We start from the raw sequence: 22099 nt of genomic DNA, 5'->3' as shown, positions 1-22099 counted from the left end.
AATAGAGCCTTTTTTCTAAAGAAAATAGAGCTAGGCCACCAGCTTTTATCATAGTTTTTTTCTCTCAGTAGGAAAGCTGTATTCAATCGTAGTAGGCATGACTATAGAAAAGGAGAGGATGCTTCTTGCACAGGCTTAGCCAGTAGGGAACAACCTGGTATCATGGCTCTTGACACAGGCCATATTAAACAAGATATTAAAATATATATATAGGCCTATTTTCAGAGAGGAGGATCTGAAAAATACACATTTTGCTTTAGCACTATGCTATTAACAACCCTGGCAACTTGCTATGGAAACTTGCGCCAGCCTATGAAGCAGAAGTCGGTATACTCCCTTCTGAGTAGCTGCAGCTATTGTTAGAGACACTGTAAGTGCTTGAGACAGTGCTGGAGCTTCGCATTTCTATGAAGTCCTGGGACTTGGATGCAAAATTTGTTCACTAGGTTTGGTGGAACTGTTTCACGGGCCATAATGTGGCTGTCCATTTGAAATATCTAACACAGATTATAAAAGCATGCAAATTCTTGGTAATATTTTGAAACAAAAATAAAGCTTTGCATGCTGATACCTTGGGAGGTATTTATTATATATCCAGGTACATCCCTTTGGCCATCAATGCAGTACAGATAACAAACATGGATGTCATTCAACAGGAGTTTCTGCAAGCTGACATTTTCCACAGTCCTGTTTTTTTGACAGTATATAGTTTATATCCACCTCTCTTCAACAGAAGAGCTTCATTTCTCAGTGTGTCATGGGACTTGGCTATGCTTCCCTCTTAAACAGAATATTCCCCTTCATGGAAGCAGTCAGCTTGCTTTTTTTTCAAACATTTTTCATTGCTAAGTTTTAATTTAATCACATACTGAATTATGATAGAGAAACATCTTTATTTCTTTTCTCCTCCGGGACTGGATTTTAACAGGATGAACTTTCATTCCAGCTACAGCTGATTTACACATACTAGATGAAACCAAAGTGGTATTTTACAGGTCTGACTCCACTTGTAGGTTCTGCAGAGGGTTTATTATCATCTGTGTTATAATGGTCAGCTGATCTCTAAGATATTCAGGAAATAGGGTGAAGAATGAGGCCACTGTGGTGTCATTGTGGCTATCTGTTGGAGAGCATTACCTTAATGCAGGAAAAAATCATTCTGGAGTACTGAACATTTCAAATACAGTAATGGCAAGAATCTCTTGCATTATCAAGTTCAGTGCCTACAATCATAAATAAATACAGTTCTTTTACAAACTGATTAAATTCTTTTCATGGAGTGGATACAACGTTGAAGAGAATGCCATCTGATTAAAGATTTAAGCAATATGAAATTCTAAACTGGAAAATAACCCACTTTGAAAAAAGAAGCAAGATTTTTGCTCCCCTCATGAGGCGAAAGGGGAGATTTCTATAAAAGGTTTAAAAACAAGGCAAAGAAGAATTATAATATTTATCTTTTGGTTCAGCAACTTTCTAATATAGATTACATTTTACTAAGACTAGAAGAAAACCAGAAGAGACTTTCTTCTCTCTTGTCATTTCCCTATTAAAAGAAATAAATGTCATTATGTGTATAGATTAACCACAAAATAAGATATTATATAAGAAACCAGAAAGTTGCTATCAAAATTCTATTTCTGCCTAAAATTCTTTTTTTTAATAATGCTATTCTGCTTTTCTAAATTGATACCAAATTTACTATCAAAATTTCATCTCAAAACAGTAATTCTTTGAGTCCTTAATTTGAAGAAGCAATCAGAGAGCAATGGGAATGTTAAGAGTTGTAAGACCTAAAAAGTGCCATCCTATATATATGATGATACAAGTTATTATGCTCTCATCAAGAGGGGATTTCTTTCCAAAAATAAAACAGTTACCAAAGGAAAATAATCTTTAGGGAAGATTATAAGATTTCTTGATCTTTCTGTGAACACCTTTGGCCCAAGCGTACTTTGCAAAGCTTAACATACTAAGTGACCTTGAGGCCATATGCAATGGTGATCATCTTGTTCTTAAAAAGTATACCCCCAAATGTATTAGTTTCTTATTCCTCCGCGGATACTTAGGGACAGCATGACTGTGACAGGCAGATTCATGAAATTCAGGGCAATAACCAGATTAGATTACAATAAAAAACATATTACTGGGAGGAGGCACATGGGCTCTTTAAGGACCCGTAAGGCCTTTCTTATTAAGATAAATCAGTTTATTTAATGATAATTAGATTGGGACCATATGAAATTTAAGTTACAGACTTAAATATTCCAACAACAGGAGGGATTAGTTAGGAACCATGGTGTTCCTTAGGGAAGGATGTTGATCTTTTGAGAAAAGATGAAGCCTGTTCTGAAAATGGGTGATTTTCTTTTGTTGCTGTTAAGTGGGAACATTTCTCAGTTCCCTTCTATAAGTGGAAGGTAAAACATATTTCAGAGTTTCGTTGCTGAATTGCTTCCTCCTACCTACCTGTCCAATAGGAGGCATGAACAGTGCAATACTCACTCCAAATCAATTGTCTCCTAACTAAATATTTTATTTAGTTTAGAGAGAAAAAAAGTGGATCGAGTAGTTTAGACAGTACACAGAAATACAGGAGGCATTTCAAGAATTACCTGTCCAGATGTGGAAATCGATATTCTTTCATCCATCTAATTGTTTCTCATTTCTAATAACATTTCCTAGAAACCTGTAGATGTTAAACCTCCCATACATAGTTTAATAGCTGTTACTCTTATTTACAATTATTGTCATTTCATGTCCCTACAGAGTTTTAGTGTGTATCTTTTAATAATTTGCCTGAGAGGAAATATAGCTAAATCTAATGCATACTGTATTGTTAAATTGCATTTAAGACAATGCTGGGAGGAGAGTACTGTCCTTTTATAACAAAAAGCTTGTGTCAGCAAAAATTTCTCTAGCAAAAAGCAAATAATAGAAATATTATAATCAAATTAGATGTCAGACTACTACTCATTATTAAGCTTTTAGAGTCACCAACTACAAGAAACTGCTACAGCAAATGTGTTTAAAAAAAAATGGAAAAAATTAGGCAGCAGGGAAAAGAATCTCCAGTACTTTCTCACTTGATCCTTTCACTTTGGACTTTGTAACTTAAGACAAGAGAAGAAAGAGCCTCTTATTCTTTCTCACTCCTTCCTTCCCCTTTTGCCTACATAGTTTAACTGGTTTGTGTTGGAGGATCTGACGAAAAACATACTGTGTCACCGCATATGGAGACATAGCAAAATTACCAGAATAATATATCATTAAAAATTGGACACTAAAAGTGTCCCTTTTTCTAAAATACCTCTTTTATGCATTTAATCAACATTTTTGATGATGCTTCTCTGATTTAAATGTCTCTTACAGGCAGTTTTGCTCACGGGAGAACAGGGAACTGCAAAGACAGTCATGATAAAGGCGTATGTGAAGAAATATGACCCAGAAGAACATTTGTCAAAATGTTTAAACTTTTCGTCTGCCACAGAACCATTTATGTTTCAGGTAAAAAAACAGGTTTTAAGCCATTCTTGCATATTTTCCTTGCATAAGTATTTAAAATATACTCAATTCTGATGATAAAAGCAGTATTTTTTAAAGCTCTGAAGTGACTTAGCAATAAAAAGCAATTTAGAATTAAAATCTAAAGGATCTTTTTCCTCTAAGTCACTTAAACATTTTTGAAACTTTCATACAAAATCATTTTTGTGGACGAGAATATTTACTCCTTACAGATGCATATATACATAAGTGCTGAATGCTTTCTCGTTATGGAATTCTAAGAGTCCATTTTTACGTTGAAGACCTTTCCTTTCACTTTAATGAAAACTTTTGCTTAGAGAGAATCCCTCTTGATCAGTTTTTCAAGACTCTAATTTTTATATACTCCTAAATGTAGAATATAATTATTTTTAACTTTTGTAACATAAAAAACAGATCTTAACTTCTAGATCGTTTCCTTCTGCCTCAGCTCAGGAGTTGCTGGAACACCAAAGGCGCAATCTTTTAAGTACTCTGGCATAGCAACTTTCTACAGATTTACCGTTACATAGCTGCTAAATTCAATTTAAATACAAACAAATACTACAGATAGCTTTTCAAGTGATTGAAAAGATGATTTATACCACCATGCTATGATTCACTATTCTTAGTTCACTAAGCTGAATATTTTCTGTTATGAAAAGCCATTGTTTAAGACTTCTTTTGGTTCTTTAGTTTTCAGTCCTTCCAAAAAATGCTGTTCATACTTCTATCTATATTACAATATATTCCACTTTCCTCATTAGAATAACAGTTACCCGTGTGAAAACAACAACAAAAAAAAAATCATTGGTCTAAAAAAAATTTTGTTACTATATTGTGAGGCAGTATTTTTTGTCATTGTTTAAAATCCAAATATCTTTAGAAAGACGAAGGTATAACTGGATAGTTGTAGAGCTCTAGAAATATATTTCAATCGTATGTCAATGCTTTATTTGTGTATTGCATCCTGCTTGAAAACCCAGTCTTTAAGGTTACTGCCACAAAATATTGAAATACTGCATTTCTTAGCTTGCAAGATATCTTTTCCATTGTAAAAGGAATCTAAATTGCCTCTATATGGTCTGAAGTGGTACTGCAAATAAAAAGTGAGCCTAGCTAGGAGGAAGCTGAGGCAATTATAATCTTTAGACAGTGCATAATAAACTCTATGAGATCAGTTCCCATTCCTTTCCAGAACTAACCTCTGGAAGGAAGATTCTAAATACATTTCTAAATAAGACCAATATTTATTAAAAAAAAAAAAAAGTTGCTACATATAGTGCAAGTTCCATTTCTGTCTATTAGTATTCTAGTTTAATCATAACTATTATGATTTTAATTAATCCTTCATTTCTCTATTTCTTCCCACTGTCTCTTACTCATTTGTGAAGCATGAGAAAAGAAGATATGCGACAGAATTCACAATTTCTGATCTATTCATTTCCTTTTCTCTTAGCAGTTTCTCTTATTGTATTAATCTTGGTATGATAAAAAGGCTGAAATAGAGTTCACAGTAAACTGGAATGTTTCATACAGGGATAATGCGACATTCTAAAATTTATGTCATTTTAGTTTTTTGACTTCATGATAATATTTGGCTATCAGAGTGGTATGAAAACTTAGAGAAAAACTTTTCTGGTAGCCAGAGTTGGGCTGACATAGTGCTAAATCTTGGGAATCTCATAAGAAAGAGTTACATAAACAGGAAAATGTTTCTGAAGGATCAGAGGTAACACTGCTAACTAAAAAAGGAAATAATTGGAATAGAAAACTGCTGTAGTAGAAAGTAGTGACACATTTTTTTTAACAGTACATATTAACTATTGTTGCTTTAGATAGAAGAAAGAACTTAACTTTCATTTTTTAGAGGACAATAGAGAGTTATGTGGACAAACGTATTGGAAGTACTTACGGACCACCTGGAGGCAGAAAAATGACGGTGTTTATTGATGATATCAATATGCCAGTTGTTAATGAATGGGGAGATCAGGTAAATGAATGTTTAATGAATACAATTTGTTCTCAAAGTAATGTTTTTCATATACATGGAGATCATTGAATTTCCTCAGTTTTTCACTAACTGTTAATTATTGGAAATGCTTTATAATTACAGTGCATTTATGAAGCAAAGATAAGGGAGCAGGTTAGATTTGCTGAAGAGCCATGCAGAATAAAGGTGTCATATCTTATATATTGTCTCCACTTTCTTATGTTTTTGTAAGACCAAATTAAAACATGATTATACTAAAGTACTGTATTATTAATTTGAAGTTTGGCGTTATTTTGACGGCACTGGTAAACACACTTTTTGCAAAAAAAAGTTTAATACCTAGGAAAAAGTAGAAAAAGTTGTTTCTAAATTCAAAGGTAGTGAATTGGCTTGAGAACAGGATTAGTTATTTTTATTCTTTATTGAGCCATCACATGTCTATAGTTTGGATGTATAGCATTTGTATACCCACAGTGACTGAAAATTGGGCAAAGGAAATATGGCACAGTTTCTTCCTGTAGTAGGTCTGAAGTTTTTCTAGCTTAGGTGCAAGGTCTTCTGGGATGTCTATTCTAAGATAAAGCCTAAGTTATACTTACCGTTACTTATTTTTCATTTTGCCTTGGATTTGTTAGCAAGTGAGAGACTTGGTGTCCTGGACCCAGATTTGAATGCCCAGAATATCTGGCTTCTGCGAGGCTCGGAGTTTGGGCTGACTGTTCGTAATATTGGGCTTTTTTGTTAGCAGTGCTGTCTTCTTGAGAATGGGCTTGGACCCATATGTAGGTGACAATGTGAATATAAGTGCGTCTGTGCGGACAGCGTGGTTCCTCCTCTTCACTTTAGAAAACTGTTTCTGTGGAAGTAGAAGCCAAGCAAGTGGCTTTAACACCTCTGAAGTGGAACATGGCTTTCTATCTATATGCCAGCTTACATCAGATCTTTGGTTTGCATCATTTTCTCTAACATAAAAGACCTTTAACTTTTTTAAATTTGAAACCATCACTGAACTGCGTGACTGTATTCTAGAACGTGGCTGGGAGGCTCTGTTTAAGGCAAAGTCCTCACAGGGCCAGACAGTGTCCAATAATATGACAGCAAGGTCCACCATTATGGCACCAGGACTTTGCTAGAATGTTGCTTGTGAGACTCGTGGTTTGTGGTCTGTGCCCTGCTGCATGTCACGTAGCTTTGTGGGGGTATGTGGGTACGTAAGGCTTGCTGAATATTGTTGGAGCAGTTGCTGTGGGGCAAACTCTCATGCCTCTCCATCCATACAAACGTGTGGAGCGAATAACCTTTTCAGAGTGACCAGATTCCTATCTGAAAAAGAACTAGTTGTCTGGGTTCAAAGGAGGCCCAAGAGAAAAATAAATATCATAGTTTGAACATTTAGAGCTGTGTGTCCAGGAGCAAAACTTTTTTTTTTTTTTTTTTTTTTCTGTTCAGTGCCTTAACAGAAAGCAAACTTTGTTTAGTTAAAGGTAACCTTTAAAAGGTAATCACCTTTTTTTGATCTTATATAGTATCTTACCGCTCTGAAATAACTTTTATGCTGTTTAATAAAAGCATATTGACCAAACTCTCACATATGTCTAGGGAAGATAGTATAATCTGAATCTAGATCAAAATAAAAGCCTCTCTCTAGGGATCAGTGGTAAAGTTACAAGAAGAAATTAAATTGACAGTGTATACTTTCTTTGGGGTTTTTTTGAATTTCTGATTCCTATTTGTTTCATAAACTCGTAGGTAACAAATGAAATTGTTCGTCAGATGATGGAAATGGAAGGAATGTATAGCTTGGATAAACCCGGAGACTTCACAACAATTGTAGACGTACAGTTAGTAGCAGCAATGATACATCCTGGAGGAGGCCGTAATGATATTCCTCAGCGTTTAAAAAGACAGTTTTCTGTATTCAATTGTACATTGCCATCCAATGCATCCATAGACAAAATTTTTGGTACTTTTTTCTCTTATTTTAGTTTTTTTTTAATTAATTGTTTCAAAATGCATGCAAGTGTGTTCTCTCTCTCTTCTCACTCAAATTCAGAGTTTGGAGCAAAAATAGTGTTGTGGAAGATGAGTAAGCCCCTTTATTTGCTTGTCTTTCTGATTTTGGACACGGAAAATAATAAGAAAGCAGGAGTTATTTTCTGGAACGATATGAACACTTTATTGATACATAGGTTACCATTCCACTTTGGCACTGTTTGAAGTACCCTCTGTTATTCATGTTATGAATTCTGGTAACTTCATCAAAACAGCATTTTATTAAAATCTGGGAGCTGCTGCCAGTTATTTCTCTATCTTAGTTCCAAAAAGCCAGTGACAAGAGTGACAAACTTGCTTCATTTGTAATTTAAATAAATACTTAGTCTTACTCACAACTTACTTTATTTTATCTGACACCTTTAGATTAATTGTATGTTGCATTTTATCCTTTTAGGTATTATTGGCTGTGGATACTTTCATCCATGTAGAAAATTCAATTCTGAAGTGTGTGATATGGTGAAAAAATTGGTCCGAGCAGGCAGAGTGTTATGGCAGTGGACAAAGGTACTAATTACAAGGAAAGATTTATCATAAGCAGTCTGAACAGAGTGTCTGTTAGTGTACTTTAGGCACATATTCCTTAAGATGATATCTATAATCATGAAGAAAATATGAAATAGGTGGGCTAAAAATAGTTGAAGAGATTATATGAAAGGTATCAGATTTCAATTTAGAAAACAGATGAATATGTCAGTCCAGCTGTTGCTATAGTTTCATTCATATTACCTAAAGCTGTAATCAACGTAGACTAGCAACTGGGAGTGAAATTCTTCATAATTTAACATTTTTAATCAAAAAACACAGAGCAATATATAAACTAAGTAAATGTTCTAAGAGTTGAGATTTCACATGTAATGCTAAATCAGGCTTCCAACCAAATCAGATATTCTTGATGTTGACTTCTTAGAAGGCAATTGTCCAGAATGAGATGTGTGAAAATTAGTATTTTTGCTGTCTTTATATTTTACATATGTATTATTATTCATAATTTTTTATTTTATATAATTATTTTTTTCCTTCTGAATGTTACTGATTTTGAACAATAACAATATTTTTCTTTAGACAAAGATGCTGCCTACACCGTCTAAATTTCACTACATCTTCAACCTTCGAGACCTTTCTAGAATTTGGCAAGGAATGATCACTATAAAGGCAGAAGAATGTAACAACAGCACTGTCCTTTTGACGCTTTTTAAACATGAATGTACTAGAGTAATAGCTGACAGGTATAATTGTATCATTTTGTAATATTTAGTAGGTTGAGCTATATGGATGCTCACACATCCATAAGATTTCTTAATAAGATAAATATTATTAGGCCAAGATGAAAGATGTTTTCTTATTTTACATGCAGTCTGCCTTGTGATACTATCCCAACAAATGTCATATTATATACTGATAGATGAGATCAATAATTGGATGGAGAACACCAAAATTTATTCATATTCTGCATTCTAACCTACTTTTTATGCAGACTTATTTTAGACTACAGAGACGCAGTCCCTGTGTAAAAAGAAGTGTCCCCCCAAAAAGTGTCCTGAATTTATACAGTGGTGCACAAACCATAATTAAAAATTGCTTTGATCTCCTCACAGAAAAAGATTACATTCCTATGATAAAAAATGACCTCCAAATCTCTTTTATATGATTCATAAAGCAGGTGCACTTACCAGCTTTATGTATTAAATATGCAGTAATATTTTTGTGCCTACAGTGTTTCAATTTCGTGTGAAATTCCAACTGTAGTACTGTTGCTGCCAGTAAAAAGTCAACATATATCTACCACTGCTGTGGATTTTAACTAGTATAATTATTTCTTACTTTGATGTCATGGAGAAGCATCCTATTTTTTTAATAGAATTAATGTATTGACAGGAAATAAATGTTGACTCTTAAAAATATGCATATATGTTTTATTAAACTGTATTTACTTTATGAAGTCATAACAAATTGAAAGCAGTATAAAATGTATTGCTGTAGACACAGAGAATTAACAGTGCACTTTATATTGCTTTTGCTTTTAATTAAACATTTTAATTTAATTAGACCTTGGAATAGCAAATACTTAGGAGTTACCTGCCATGACCTGTGTTCAGCATAGTGGCAGATGTCTAAAAAGGAATTTGTGTTAAGATGCTGAGTGCATATGTGGCATCTGGTCCAAATAGTTTGGCACAAAAGTAAGCAAACTACATAATTATTACCTTTTATTCAAAAGTGGACAGGTTTAATTGCATTTTTCCAGCAACATGTCAGCATAAAGGAAACAGCAAAGATGAAACCTTTCTAAATATGATTTAGCATGCGAACATACATTCTGTTAAAACAGAAAGAAAACAAGTAAGATATGTAAAGCTAAGAGCTGAATTAAACATTGCTGAAACTAGTGGGTGAAACAGCTGCCATCCATTTCAGACAAATGGTTGAAACATTTCCAAACAAACCATAGGGCATTGTTGACCAGTTTTATTTACCATCCCTATCTGTATTTTCTAGGATCCCTCCTCTCTTTCCATGAGGGCTCTGAGTCAGCTGGCAGTCACCTTCTCCTTGTCCCCAGAGAGATGCATTTTAATTTGCATCAGCAAACTTGAGTCAAGAGCCACAGAAGAAGGGCTGCTATTATAACACCCCAAGGAACCTGAGTCTGAAAATCCTGCTCACTTTCTTCCCTCTCCTGAGATACATATGCTGAGTTCAGAAAACAAATGCAGGCGATCTAAAATAAAATCTTACCCAGCAATTTTCAGAAATATAAAAAATTTTCTGTTGACTTCAGTAGTTTTCTATAATTTGAGAATGCCAGCTCAGCATAAATCCACTGCAACATCTAATAACAGCACTGACATTTCTAAATGCTTAAATTACCATATTCTATAAATGTTACAAATTAACTGAAATTGATATATATGGATAGCAATAGAATGCTGGTGATATGAAAAGGGAGATAATCTTTAAATTGAATTTCAAGTTAAGATCATTGCCATGGATACAGAAGTATCACAAAGTTTTCAGTGTATTTGTGGGAAGGACCTGCTTTAAGGTTAGGAATAGTGTCACTGATGTTTATTTAAATATTTTCACATTTTCCATCAGCTGAGGAATTTAGAAATACGTAAAAGATTGTGTGTGTGTGTGTATTAGTTATGCAGTCCCTTTTTCCACACTACTTTTAGATTTAGTAGTGGTTAGTATTATAATACCATCTATTAACAATACCAAGAAGCTACACTGCTGAAGAAGTGTGTAATGTACATTACATTATGCACACAAGCTGTCTCTACACTTCAGTGTATTACAATTAGTATGCTTTTTCTTTGGAAAACCAGAGCATTGTGTACAGCATCTTCATATGCCTGTCCTAATGCAGAATCCTTGTTCTGTATCATTAAAAGGAAGAGAAGTAAAGATAAAAATAATGTTTTTCTGCAGTTCAAGATTCATTTCACATTTCATTTTCTGTGGTAGAGATGGTTCTTGTCTTTCATGCTTACCAATTTCTACCAGCTGTCATTCTTGATTCATTCTCAGATAATCATATTTCTGCTAGTCAAAGATCTTCCTGACATCTATTAAAATCAGCTTGAATTTATCCACAGGATAAAAGCAGATACTTTTGTTTAACCAGTGAAATATAGTCACTAGTAGTTGTTTTTGCTGACTTCTTCCTTCTTTCCGTGCTTCATTACACTCCCCTCTCCCTCCCCCTTGTATATTGTATTCTCTCTGTTAATTATGGATTTTGCTGTGAGAGGGACTGAGAATGAAATCAGGCTGTAGTGGCGTATACTATCTTCCTTACACTACTCCTTATCTCATTGCAGTTTCATAGATAGCATTATAATTGAGAAATTAAATGGTGTCTCATAACCTAGTTCTTAATGACATGAAATCAACTTTCCAGCCTTCACCAAGAACTAGGCTACAAGAGACCATTTAATTTCTCAAATGAAAAAAGATGACCTATTTCTCAGTTACCATGCCTAACGCTTCCTTATCATCTTTCAACCTGTAACAGACTTTAGCATAATTTATTAAAATACTGTCTCAAATATATGTTAAAAATCACCTTGAATCTACCAACAGGATAAAAGCAGATACCATTGTTTAACCAATGAAATATAGTCACTAATAGTTTTTTTCTGCTGACTTCTTCCTTCTTTCCACAATGTTAAATTGACTCTTACACTTGTAGAACATGGTAGCATTTAATTTCTTTAACTATTATTTAACTATTTATCTATTAAATAAGTATTGCCTAATACTTATTTGTCATTAAAACATTAGGTATTTCTTCATATTTAATTATGTGTTTCTCTGCCTATTTAACTAGAAATTTACTTTTTAAAAATTACACTATTGTCTGATTTTTTTAGATTTATTACAGCTGAAGATAGAACCTGGTTTGATAAAACTATTACTAAAGCAATTGACGAATATGTGGATACAAGCTTAGCAGAGGTTCTTCAAGCTGAACCATATTTTGTAGATTTTTTACGGGAGATGCCTGAACCAACTGGTGATGAACCAGAAGATTTTGTATTTGAACCACCAAAAATTTATGAGGAGGTATTTCATTTTTCAACTAAAATAGTAGGCACTGGGATTTTGCTTTAATAGTTAAGTATGTTGTATTGCTGAGGTCATATCATACAGGAAGCTTTTTTAAATACCTACCCCATTTTTGTGAACGTATATTTAGATTTATCTGGTTAGTACGCAGTAAATCATTTTAATGACATTAAAACATATTAAAGTTGATAATGCCATGTAAGTAGAGATAATTTATTCATTTTTACTTCACTCATGAATTTTCCAACCTTGGCAACAAATTTCTGTTTATATACAGGTACAATCACTAAAGTGAATTAACAAGATAATCTCTTTGTGTGACCAATAAATGAACTCAAATTAGCATGGAAAATACCAGTGTAATTTTAAATTCTGAAAGGTTATACTACTATTCTGTTACTGATTTTTGTATTTCTTTTTCAGGTCCCAAGCTTTGAATTTCTTTGTGAAAAATTGCAAATGTATCAGAGACAATACAATGAATGTATTAGAGGATCATTTCTTGATCTGGTGTTTTTTAAAGATGCAATGACACACCTTGTTAAGGTTTGGGGTTTGTTGCCTTTGATATTAGTATAGTTAGTGAAGGAGTGTTTCCTGATTCTGGCAAGTTATGTTTAGGGGACATCTTCTGCAAAGTCACAAATCTTACCCCTGATTTGTTTGCTATTTTTGCCTAGTCATTATCGGGAACTAGGAAGAGCTATATTCATTTTACCTATTTTTGTGTTTTATAATACAGAGCTTGTTTTATTTATTAATTTAACCTCATGTGTATGCACATGAGGTATGCAGATTTTCCTTACTAGGAAAGATGAGGCTAGGAAGAGGTGCATTTGTATTTAGTATATGGAATTGTTTTTGATCACTAAGTGTTCATCTAGCTGAGTAACCCAACAGAAGAGGACACTTCAAAGGCATCCTTACCTGACAAGTGATCACAACATTATTAGGTAGAATCTAAGAGAGAATCTTAGACGTGAAAAGAGATGTAAATCAGTGATGCAATACAGTCAATATATAGGATAGTGATAAGTCTCAATTTTCATTGAGTTGAGGTTCTATTTAGAAATGAAAATATAAGGGAAAAATTCATCTCAAGTTAGAATCAGTTACCCTAGTAATAATATTAAAGCAGCAGTCTAAATGTAAAATAGACTAGGTAAGTTCAGAGGGAACTACATAAATCTGAACTTTCTTGGAAGATAAAAAATGAATGTTTGTAATCTCACTTTTATATCTGGGAGAATGGTTAAGAAAACTTATTTTATAACCCTGTCAAAGGAAACATTAAAGGCACATATATTAGAAAACAACACAAAATTATAGTTTCACTATATGATCAACAAAAACTTCAAAGTCTTTCAAATTAATAAAATTAGGAATGTGGTACATTTCATTCTTTTATTTAAAATTCTTTTATTGATAGTTTTAAACACATTCAGGATGATACTTTTGACCTGCAATGGAACTCAAGATCTCTCCCTTTATGTAATTAAATTCCACACCTGCCTCATGAATTGTAATTATCCTGCATTCTTATGGCAAGCTCTTTCATTTCAGTCACAAAGAATTCCTGGAGGATATTCTTTTCAGAGGAAAAATTTTCTGCAAAACGAAATATCCTTTTAAACATCCTTCCATTGTACTCTACTAAATGAAGTGTAGAATATAACAGATTTTTAATATTGCTAATTAGTATTTTTATTTTTTGATGCACTTTTCTTCTATTTTTTTCTTCTATATAGATTTCCCGGATAATTCGGACAGCATGTGGAAATGCTTTACTGGTTGGAGTTGGTGGTTCTGGAAAACAAAGTCTTTCAAGATTGGCCACCTTTATTGCTGGATATAAAATATTTCAGATCACTTTAACCAGGTAAGAAAAATAAGTAGTATATAAATGCCATTGATACTGTTGCTTTCTCTTTACACAGTCAGAATCTGATGCTTTTAAAGTCATTTTATTTGGTATCTTATCACCATTTTAAAATGTAAAAAAGAAAAAAAGTTCATATTTGGTTCATATACAACATTGGTTGAAATTTGAGCTCAAAAAATCTGACTATATAGTAGCTATTCCTTATCCAAAATGTGTACAAGTGATATTTGAAATATCTTCTATAAAATGGTATAATCTGAAAATAGCAGTAATTCTGCACTACTTTGATGTTTCCTATTCCTCCTAGATCCTATAATGTGAGCAATCTGACAGATGATTTAAAATTGCTGTATAGAACAGCTGGAGCAGAAGGAAAAGGCATCACTTTTATTTTCACTGATAATGAAATAAAAGAGGAATCATTTCTGGAATATCTTAACAATCTTCTCTCTTCAGGCGAGGTAAGAGTCTGAAAATGAGAGAAAATTTATTTTAGAAGAAGTAAACTGCAGCGGTTGTTCTTACTACTTTATTTCTATTTATTTGGTAGTAAGATATAGAATTAATAATGATTAACTCCAAAATATCTCTCTACAATATCTTGAAATTTTTTTTTAAGATAAGGAATGTGAGACTGATCTCTGTATAGCGTTTCTATATCTGTGTTTCAATATGAAACAGGAGAGGATAAGAAAATACCTGTGGGGGATATTTCAGTAGCCTTTATTAAATGAGGATTCACTGGCCAATCAAGAGCTTTACTCTACCCTAACACCCTGAGCAGGCAGCTTGTCTTTAATGGAGTTAAAGGAAATGTGAATGAGAGACAAATTTGACTTCTACTCTGTCTAAACTGCATATACACAGAGAGTTATAGAAATATAAAAAGATAAATAGTTATAATAATGAAATCAACACAGTTTACTTTCTTATCAATTCTAATTTTATATAAAGATTTCTAATCTCTTTGCTCGGGATGAATTGGATGAGATCACCCAAGGATTAATACCTCTAATGAAAAAAGAGATGCCTCGGTGTCCTCCCATCTTTGATAATCTTTATGAATATTTTATAACTCGGGCAAAGAAGAACTTGCATGTTGTCCTCTGCTTTTCTCCAGTAAGTTTTTTCTTTGTATGTCTTGCTTGCTTTCATTAGTAAACTAAATTTAAAACTAATTGAAAATTAAATAATTCTTTATACATTAAATTTATTTTCATATTTTTCTTCTAGAATGGAGTTGAGTATTCTCTCTTAATACAAATGAGTAAATGCAGCTTTGTGAAATCCTTGTTTTATTGCTTGAAAGCTTTAAAATATCAAGAAGTATCCATCTTTGTCATAAGCAAATAAAAATAGTTTATTTTGTTGTTTATATGCATTAAACATTTTGATCAGCCTAATTTAGGGACCATATTTTGAATTAACAGTGTTACTCTCTTTAGGTTGGTGAGAAGTTTCGTGCACGTTCTTTGAAATTTCCTGGCCTCATATCAGGTTGCACCATGGACTGGTTCAGTCGATGGCCTAAGGAAGCTCTTGTTGCTGTGGCCAGTTACTTCCTTTCAGAATTTAATATGGTCTGTTCTGCATCAGTTAAAGCTCAAGTAGTAGAAACTATGGGTCTCTTCCATGATATAGTTTCAGAAAGCTGTGAGAATTACTTCCAAAGGTAATATCTTACATAAATGTAGTGATGAATCCCCAAAGTACTGTACTGATGGGTTTTTTTGAATTCATTATATGAGTTAATAAATATCTTTTCAGGCAAATACAAAAATGAATCTGCTATATCAATGCTAAGGCCATGAAAAATAATTGTTATTATGTTGCAAATTCGTTATCTTCATTTCAACTATTCAGAAAACTTTGAAATCGCTTTTGTAGATAAAAAAAACAGTGAAACTGAAAGTATGACTTTCATTATGAAGAAATTTGATTTTGCCTGAATGAAATGCATATTTTGTATAATCTTCTGTTTCAATGAAGGTAATAAATAGCTGTAAATACCAAAGATACGTAGTAAGTTATAATGTTGTCAAAATTTCATGTTTCAGGTATCGAAGAAGAGCTCATGTGACACCTAAATCTTATCTATCTTTCATCAATGGCTACAAAGATGTTTATACTGAAAAGTTAGCAAGTATTAATGAACAAGCTGAACGTATGCAAATTGGTGGGTAAAACAGGGATAAAGATATATTTCCATGTATGATCTTAAATGATTTGTATTTTTGATACAGGCATCTTCATTCGTCACTTAGAACCAGTTCTGCTGGGTCACAGTCCAAAACTTACGGTATATGACGAGTGCTTTGGAGTACTCCAACTATTAGCAACTTACAATGCCCCAAGAATGCCTCAAAGTAGCTTTAAAGCCAGCTTTATAATTCATCTCAGCATTATTTTTATTAAAGTTTAGTATTTCCAACTTACTACTTGTAATAGAATGTAGGACCTGAAAATGGCTAGAGAGAGCACCTGATTTCATTGTATATAGAGAGACAGCTCTAAACACAGTTATTAATTTACTCCTGGACTTGTCTATGGAAATCATCACTCCACAGCCTTAGTGTTTCACAGCTGATTTATTTCAGATTTCTGCTGTGCAACAAGCAGCTGTTATTTATGATAATTTATAGATAGGGATCTGAAACATCGAAAAGTGTTGTTGAAATGTTCTTCTAATTTTTGATCTTGGTTGTAAATGACCTCATTTTTAGTATCATATTGGTGTTTAATGGGTTCAGAATACAATTCTGGTTTTCTCCAGTCTGCATCTGGATGCGCTTTTGCAAATCAGCTCTTGGTATCTAATACTGGTGACCTAGAAAATAGGGAATGTATTATTAGCAGTCACTTGTGGAAGAAGTTTGGCTTAAGCAGTAGGATTTTACACTTAAGAACTCTGGGGCAGAGGCAAGGTGGATACAACTATCCAGAGAAACATGCAGCTACTTTATGATGGGGGCCATGCACCTTCTTCCTTAATTTTTTTTGAACCATTTGTTCTGAACTTTGTGCCTCTTTAGCTGCACAAGTAAGAAAGGGAATAGGAAACTTAGGAATAGGATAGGGAATAGGATAGCTTAGGAAACTTAGTCTTTATGGAAAAAGGTATTCTATGTAAATTTAATGGAGTAGAACAACATCTATTTAATGCAAGAGATTTTTCTTACAAAGGTAAAAGGATGTAGTATTTACACTATGGTTAACAATGCAACTGGTATACTCCACATGAACAAATGAATAGAGTGAGCATGTGTAGATACATATTTTAATCATGAACTGTTTGCTGTATTAAGGCAGTCCATAGAAGATTAATTGATCCACAACATTTTCACATTATGCAGATTTCTCTGTATGTATCGTTGCCAGTTCTAGGAATCAAGATTTGTCAGCAGTCCTGCTGAAGATGAGGATAAAGTCCCCAAAGCTCTCAGTATTTCTGAGTGGCTTTCTTTATATATATTTGTCATCCAGCTCTTCTACTTTCAAAAGTAATTTAAAAGAACTAACTTTAATAGTTTCAGCATTACCAAGAAAACAACGTTTGTAGATTTTCTTAGTCTCTCACATGACATTATCTCTAATTCCTATCCTACTGTTCAAAGCGCAATGATTCTCCATGTGTGTCTTCTATTGCAGCCTCTTATTTCACTGATGCTCAGAAAATCGTGTTCTTCAGTTTACAGACAAAACTAATCCCAGTAAGAGAGTATTCTAAACAGTTTCACTTGAATAGGGAAAGATTTATTACAAAATCACAACAACAACACTGATCATCCCTAATTCCAACATATTCAACTATTTACTGCATCCTAAGGAATGATTTTCTCAGAAAGTTTGTTATGAATGCATTCATCTTGTACATCCATCCTTTAATCTTTAGGCTTTCATCACGTAATGTCAAAAAGATTTAGAAGGTTAAGAAGATTAAACTTGAAAGTTGCTTTAGTCTGTTAGGAGCTTGTCTTGATATGTAAATTAAGTTGTGAGTAAAAGCGAAATTCTGAGAGCTTTCTTGATCAGTACTGCATTTTAGAAAGGTCCCTTGCTTGAGCACACTGAATGCAAGTTCATCAGCACTGCAACACACATTGAAAGATGAGATATAAGTATCTTTTTTCTTCTGCTTTGTCAATTTGGGTGGACTAAGCTTGTAACGTAGATCAGGAAAAGCATATGTGACAATATCAGTTATTTCTGAATGCTTAACACTTTGTGTATTCTGTCAGAATACATCTAGCATCTTTGGTAGAGCACCACAGCTGTAGATGTTAGATCTTTTCATACAGGAATCTGGTTCTAAACCTAGACCTCAAATTACCATTGACAGCTTATGTCATCCAATTGAATGACTTGTTCCTTTCCGAGGAAATTTATTACTCCTGTATGCTTTTAATACAGCTGTACGTCAGCAAGGCAAATGGGATATTCTCATAGCAGCCCAACCACTATTCTTCATCCAGGTAAGTTGTACAACCTAACCTAACAATCCTAAACAAGTTTTTCTTCTCCAAGCAGAATGAATTAATTGTTTTCTGTCCCTAGATCACCCGCTAATAGAAAGAGACAGATTATATCCTTTAGGTGCTAGGCGGACCGTGGCTTACTGTCTTATTGAAGATTTTTGTAATTTTTCTAAATTCTCTACTTCTTAATTGGAAAATCATAAGCATCATCCTATTTTTTCAGATGTTGTTCAGAAAAGTTACAAAATATATAGAAAAAAGATAAAATTAGCTTTAATTTCTTCTACAGGATCAAAATATAGGTAAATTGCAGCTGATAACAGTAAGGTTCTCATGTGGAGCCCTCAGTACCCCTCTGTAAAATACCATTTCTAATGCCTAGATCAGACATTCATTTGTGACTAAAGACAGACAATAACCTAACAATATCTGCTGATATGGTTCTGTTGACTAATGTTTCTTGGGACTGAAAGAAGCCAGAGAGGTTTCTTATTTATAGCAGAAATTCTTCAAGATAGACTCTGCATATTCGCATTCTTTGTCTGTTTTTCTTTCTCTTCATTGTAAAATTGTAGTAGGGAAAACTAATGAAGCAGAGGACATCACTTTCCTTTTCAGCTTCTCCCTCAGAACTTTTTAGGTTGCAGTGAAGTCCACTTTTAAGGTGTTTTTAGAACAGTGGGAGGTGGGGGTGGAATGTTAATGTATATGTACATCTATATGTCATAGTGTTTTAGGAGGCGGCATACATATGAGAAAAGAGAGTCTTCTAAAACATCTTTCTTGTCTCCTAGTGAGTAAACCTTTGGATTTTATTGTTGAGAGTGGCAAAATAACCTTTCTTCTAGGGAGGGATAATGAAGAGCCTGTGGAATGTCAGTAGCTTGATCATGAGGCAGCTGTAGCAGAAAAAGAACAGGAACCGTTCTGGGAGAGAACATTTGTCTGTGTAAAGTGTGGTAACAGAGAAGTGAAGAAACATCACACAGAAACAGCCAGCACGCACTGAGACACATCAAGAATGTGTATCTACAAGTGTGCCCTGATGCTAGCTCTTGGGGAGAGAAGGAGCTAGGGGGAATACTTCCATACAAGTTGTGAGATTGGAGTTGGAGGTTCTAATCTTGCTGTGATTACCTTTATTGAAGTGGGTAACCACTTCACGTAAGTTGTGTGAGACACAGCAGGTAAGGATGATATGTACAGAACTGCTGAAACTAGCATCCTGTTTGTCTCTCCTTGTGGATAGCTGGCCTTACACACCCACATGCACTCTTCCAGGTGACAGTACCTGATTGAAGTTGACATCTAACCCATGATTCTTGTCAAGCACTTGCATGACGTGGGATGGAATGGGATAGTGGCATCTGCCACAGTGCATTTGCAGCAGTCCTACTAAGACACCTGCTGGTTTCTGTGGACAGGAAAAAGATGCTGCTTTGGCCTTGCTTGTGGCTCTTACTTGCTAGTGTAGCTGTACAGAAAGTCCATGAGACTTCCTTAGTAACCTTGCAAGGCCTTGCAGACCAGATATCAAGCCCTTGCAGTTGAAGTACTTAAAAAAGTGCATGGATTACATCAAATGGGAATGTGAATCCCATTCAGTAACCCTAGGAGGCCATTCTTGGCAAAGGTTAGCATAGCCTTGTTAATGTTGCTGGCAGGTATCTGTCATGTGTAGAAGTTCTGACTAATGGACTTTGCAAACTGCAACATGACTGCCACCTCAGCTTGGATGTCCACTCAATCAGGGGTTAAAAAGCTCTAGAAAGTAATGGCAACTCTCTTCTCTCTTGTGATGATCTCATTGAAGGTAGTGTTCACATGCTAGGTGGTTGGTGAAAGCTCTTTGCTGGAAGCTCTGAAGGAGTTCCATACAAGTTGTTGATGATCTTGAATCCAGGGGGGTCCAGGCTTTGGCGGAAGTTGCCCCTTCTGTTTGGCCAATTTATAGAATCGGATGCACAACCCATGTAATGCAAAGCCCCTGTGAGAGGTGCTTTGAGATAGGAAAGGTAAGGCCTAAGATGTCAAAAACTGTCTTGCTTGAATATCAACACTAGAAGTGGTAAAAGCAGGAGCTTCAATGTCCTGAGGCACGTGTGCAGCAGTTGTGAGTGTTGTGTAAGGGCACTAAATGCTTAACAGAGAGTGCTAGTCTGAGAGTTTAGAAGTCAAGGTCCCTTCTTAAATGCCTTAGGGCTTAACAGTCAAATATGAGAGGATTTTTCTTTTTTCTGGTCTTGTCGTGACTGCCCTTTAAGAATTTGTTGTGGGCTTTTCCAGTAATAATTACGGTGATGATTGCATACCATTGGTCAGGTCACCCTTATTCTAATACATTTCAAGGACAACTTCCTTTAGGTTCTGTGAAAGACACTTCTCTAACTGAATTTTTTTAAAGCTGTTACTTAGACTTCTACAAGTATATAGACATACATTAAACAATATGCGTATTTTTTTATATAGAAGACTTTTTTAAAAGTGAATACCTATATAGTAATTTCTATGTGTTGTTTAAAAATGACCTTAATAAAAATTGCTATGAACAGTTAGAAGCAATGCCCTGGGAAAAGAAATGTAAAACTCTGCTATTCTTGCTCATTCTATTCTTTCCCACTTCTTTCTGGAACTCCCAGTTGGAAGGCAGTTATGGATGCTAATGTTTATCTCTTAATGAAAAGATACAAATGCTCTTGTCCTTCTTCACAGATATTCGGTTGCGTCTTGTGACTTTATGATACAAGATATCCTTGACAGATAACACTTATGACACTCGCTACCCGAAAATTTAGGAAACACTGAAAAATGGTGCTGGGAATCTCATTCTTCTTTTTCTTTCCCTGATTTCTTCTTTTTCTTTCTTTCTTTTTTTTTTTTTTTTTTTTTTTTTTTTTTTTTTATCTCACAGCCTTTGAGTGTAAGAGTGTATTTTTTTGCAGGTAAGGCACCAACTATGCACTTTTAGGTACTGATTACAGCGCTAAAAGGGAACACTAAGAAGTTTGGATTTAGCTTTGGAAGGATCAAACTTGTTTGCAACTATTTTGCACCTTGTAAAATTATTTATATCTGTGAACGTAAGTGAATGTAAAGCACAGTCATGTTAGCATGACTGATAATGTTTGCTTTTTCTCCTTTGCACAAATTTAAATGAGAACAAAAGGTACAAGGTCATAGTGATCTAAATCTAGATTGTATTAAATAATCAGCAAAAAAGAAGTTCATGTTTCAGATTTTTTTCTTTTACTTAACAGGTCTATCTAAGTTGATGGAGGCCAGTGAATCTGTTGCTAAGCTCTCCCAGGAATTGGCCATTAAGGAGAAAGAACTGGCTTTGGCTTCTATAAAAGCAGATAAAGTAAGTACCAGAGTGTTAAATATGCTAAACAGCAAATGGCAACAGAGAGCTTCAAGATATGTAGTGGGGTAAACTGTCGAACTTGCACATAATTTATGCAAGCCAAAAAATGTGTGTTTTAGTTTAAAAAGGGGTTGGCCCAAATGTCTATAATGTGTTGATTCAACATATTCTTCTGAAAATGAGGCACTTGAAGATCGTAGCTGAGGTTGGCATTGTACTGACTGGGTGGGAGGTCA

At 34.3% G+C, this 22099-nt stretch overlaps 1 protein-coding gene across 1 annotated transcript in view; it reads left to right on the top strand.

Moving 5' to 3' along the window:
* Positions 1-22099, top strand: part of DNAH8 (dynein axonemal heavy chain 8) — a 161967-nt gene that overhangs the window by 96540 nt on the left and 43328 nt on the right. The window contains exons 54-66 of the mRNA XM_062573613.1: positions 3373-3507; positions 5393-5515; positions 7265-7478; positions 7965-8074; positions 8633-8796; positions 11947-12139; positions 12566-12688; positions 13891-14021; positions 14332-14485; positions 14979-15143; positions 15470-15696; positions 16082-16200; positions 21757-21860. Of these exons, the coding sequence (XP_062429597.1) occupies positions 3373-3507; positions 5393-5515; positions 7265-7478; positions 7965-8074; positions 8633-8796; positions 11947-12139; positions 12566-12688; positions 13891-14021; positions 14332-14485; positions 14979-15143; positions 15470-15696; positions 16082-16200; positions 21757-21860 (1962 nt within the window). The remainder of the gene's footprint in view (positions 1-3372; positions 3508-5392; positions 5516-7264; positions 7479-7964; positions 8075-8632; positions 8797-11946; positions 12140-12565; positions 12689-13890; positions 14022-14331; positions 14486-14978; positions 15144-15469; positions 15697-16081; positions 16201-21756; positions 21861-22099) is intronic.

The sequence above is a fragment of the Rhea pennata genome, chromosome 3 (genome assembly GCF_028389875.1).
Source record: "Rhea pennata isolate bPtePen1 chromosome 3, bPtePen1.pri, whole genome shotgun sequence".
NCBI lineage: Eukaryota > Metazoa > Chordata > Aves > Rheiformes > Rheidae > Rhea > Rhea pennata.
This window is presented reverse-complemented; position numbering and strand designations above follow the sequence as displayed.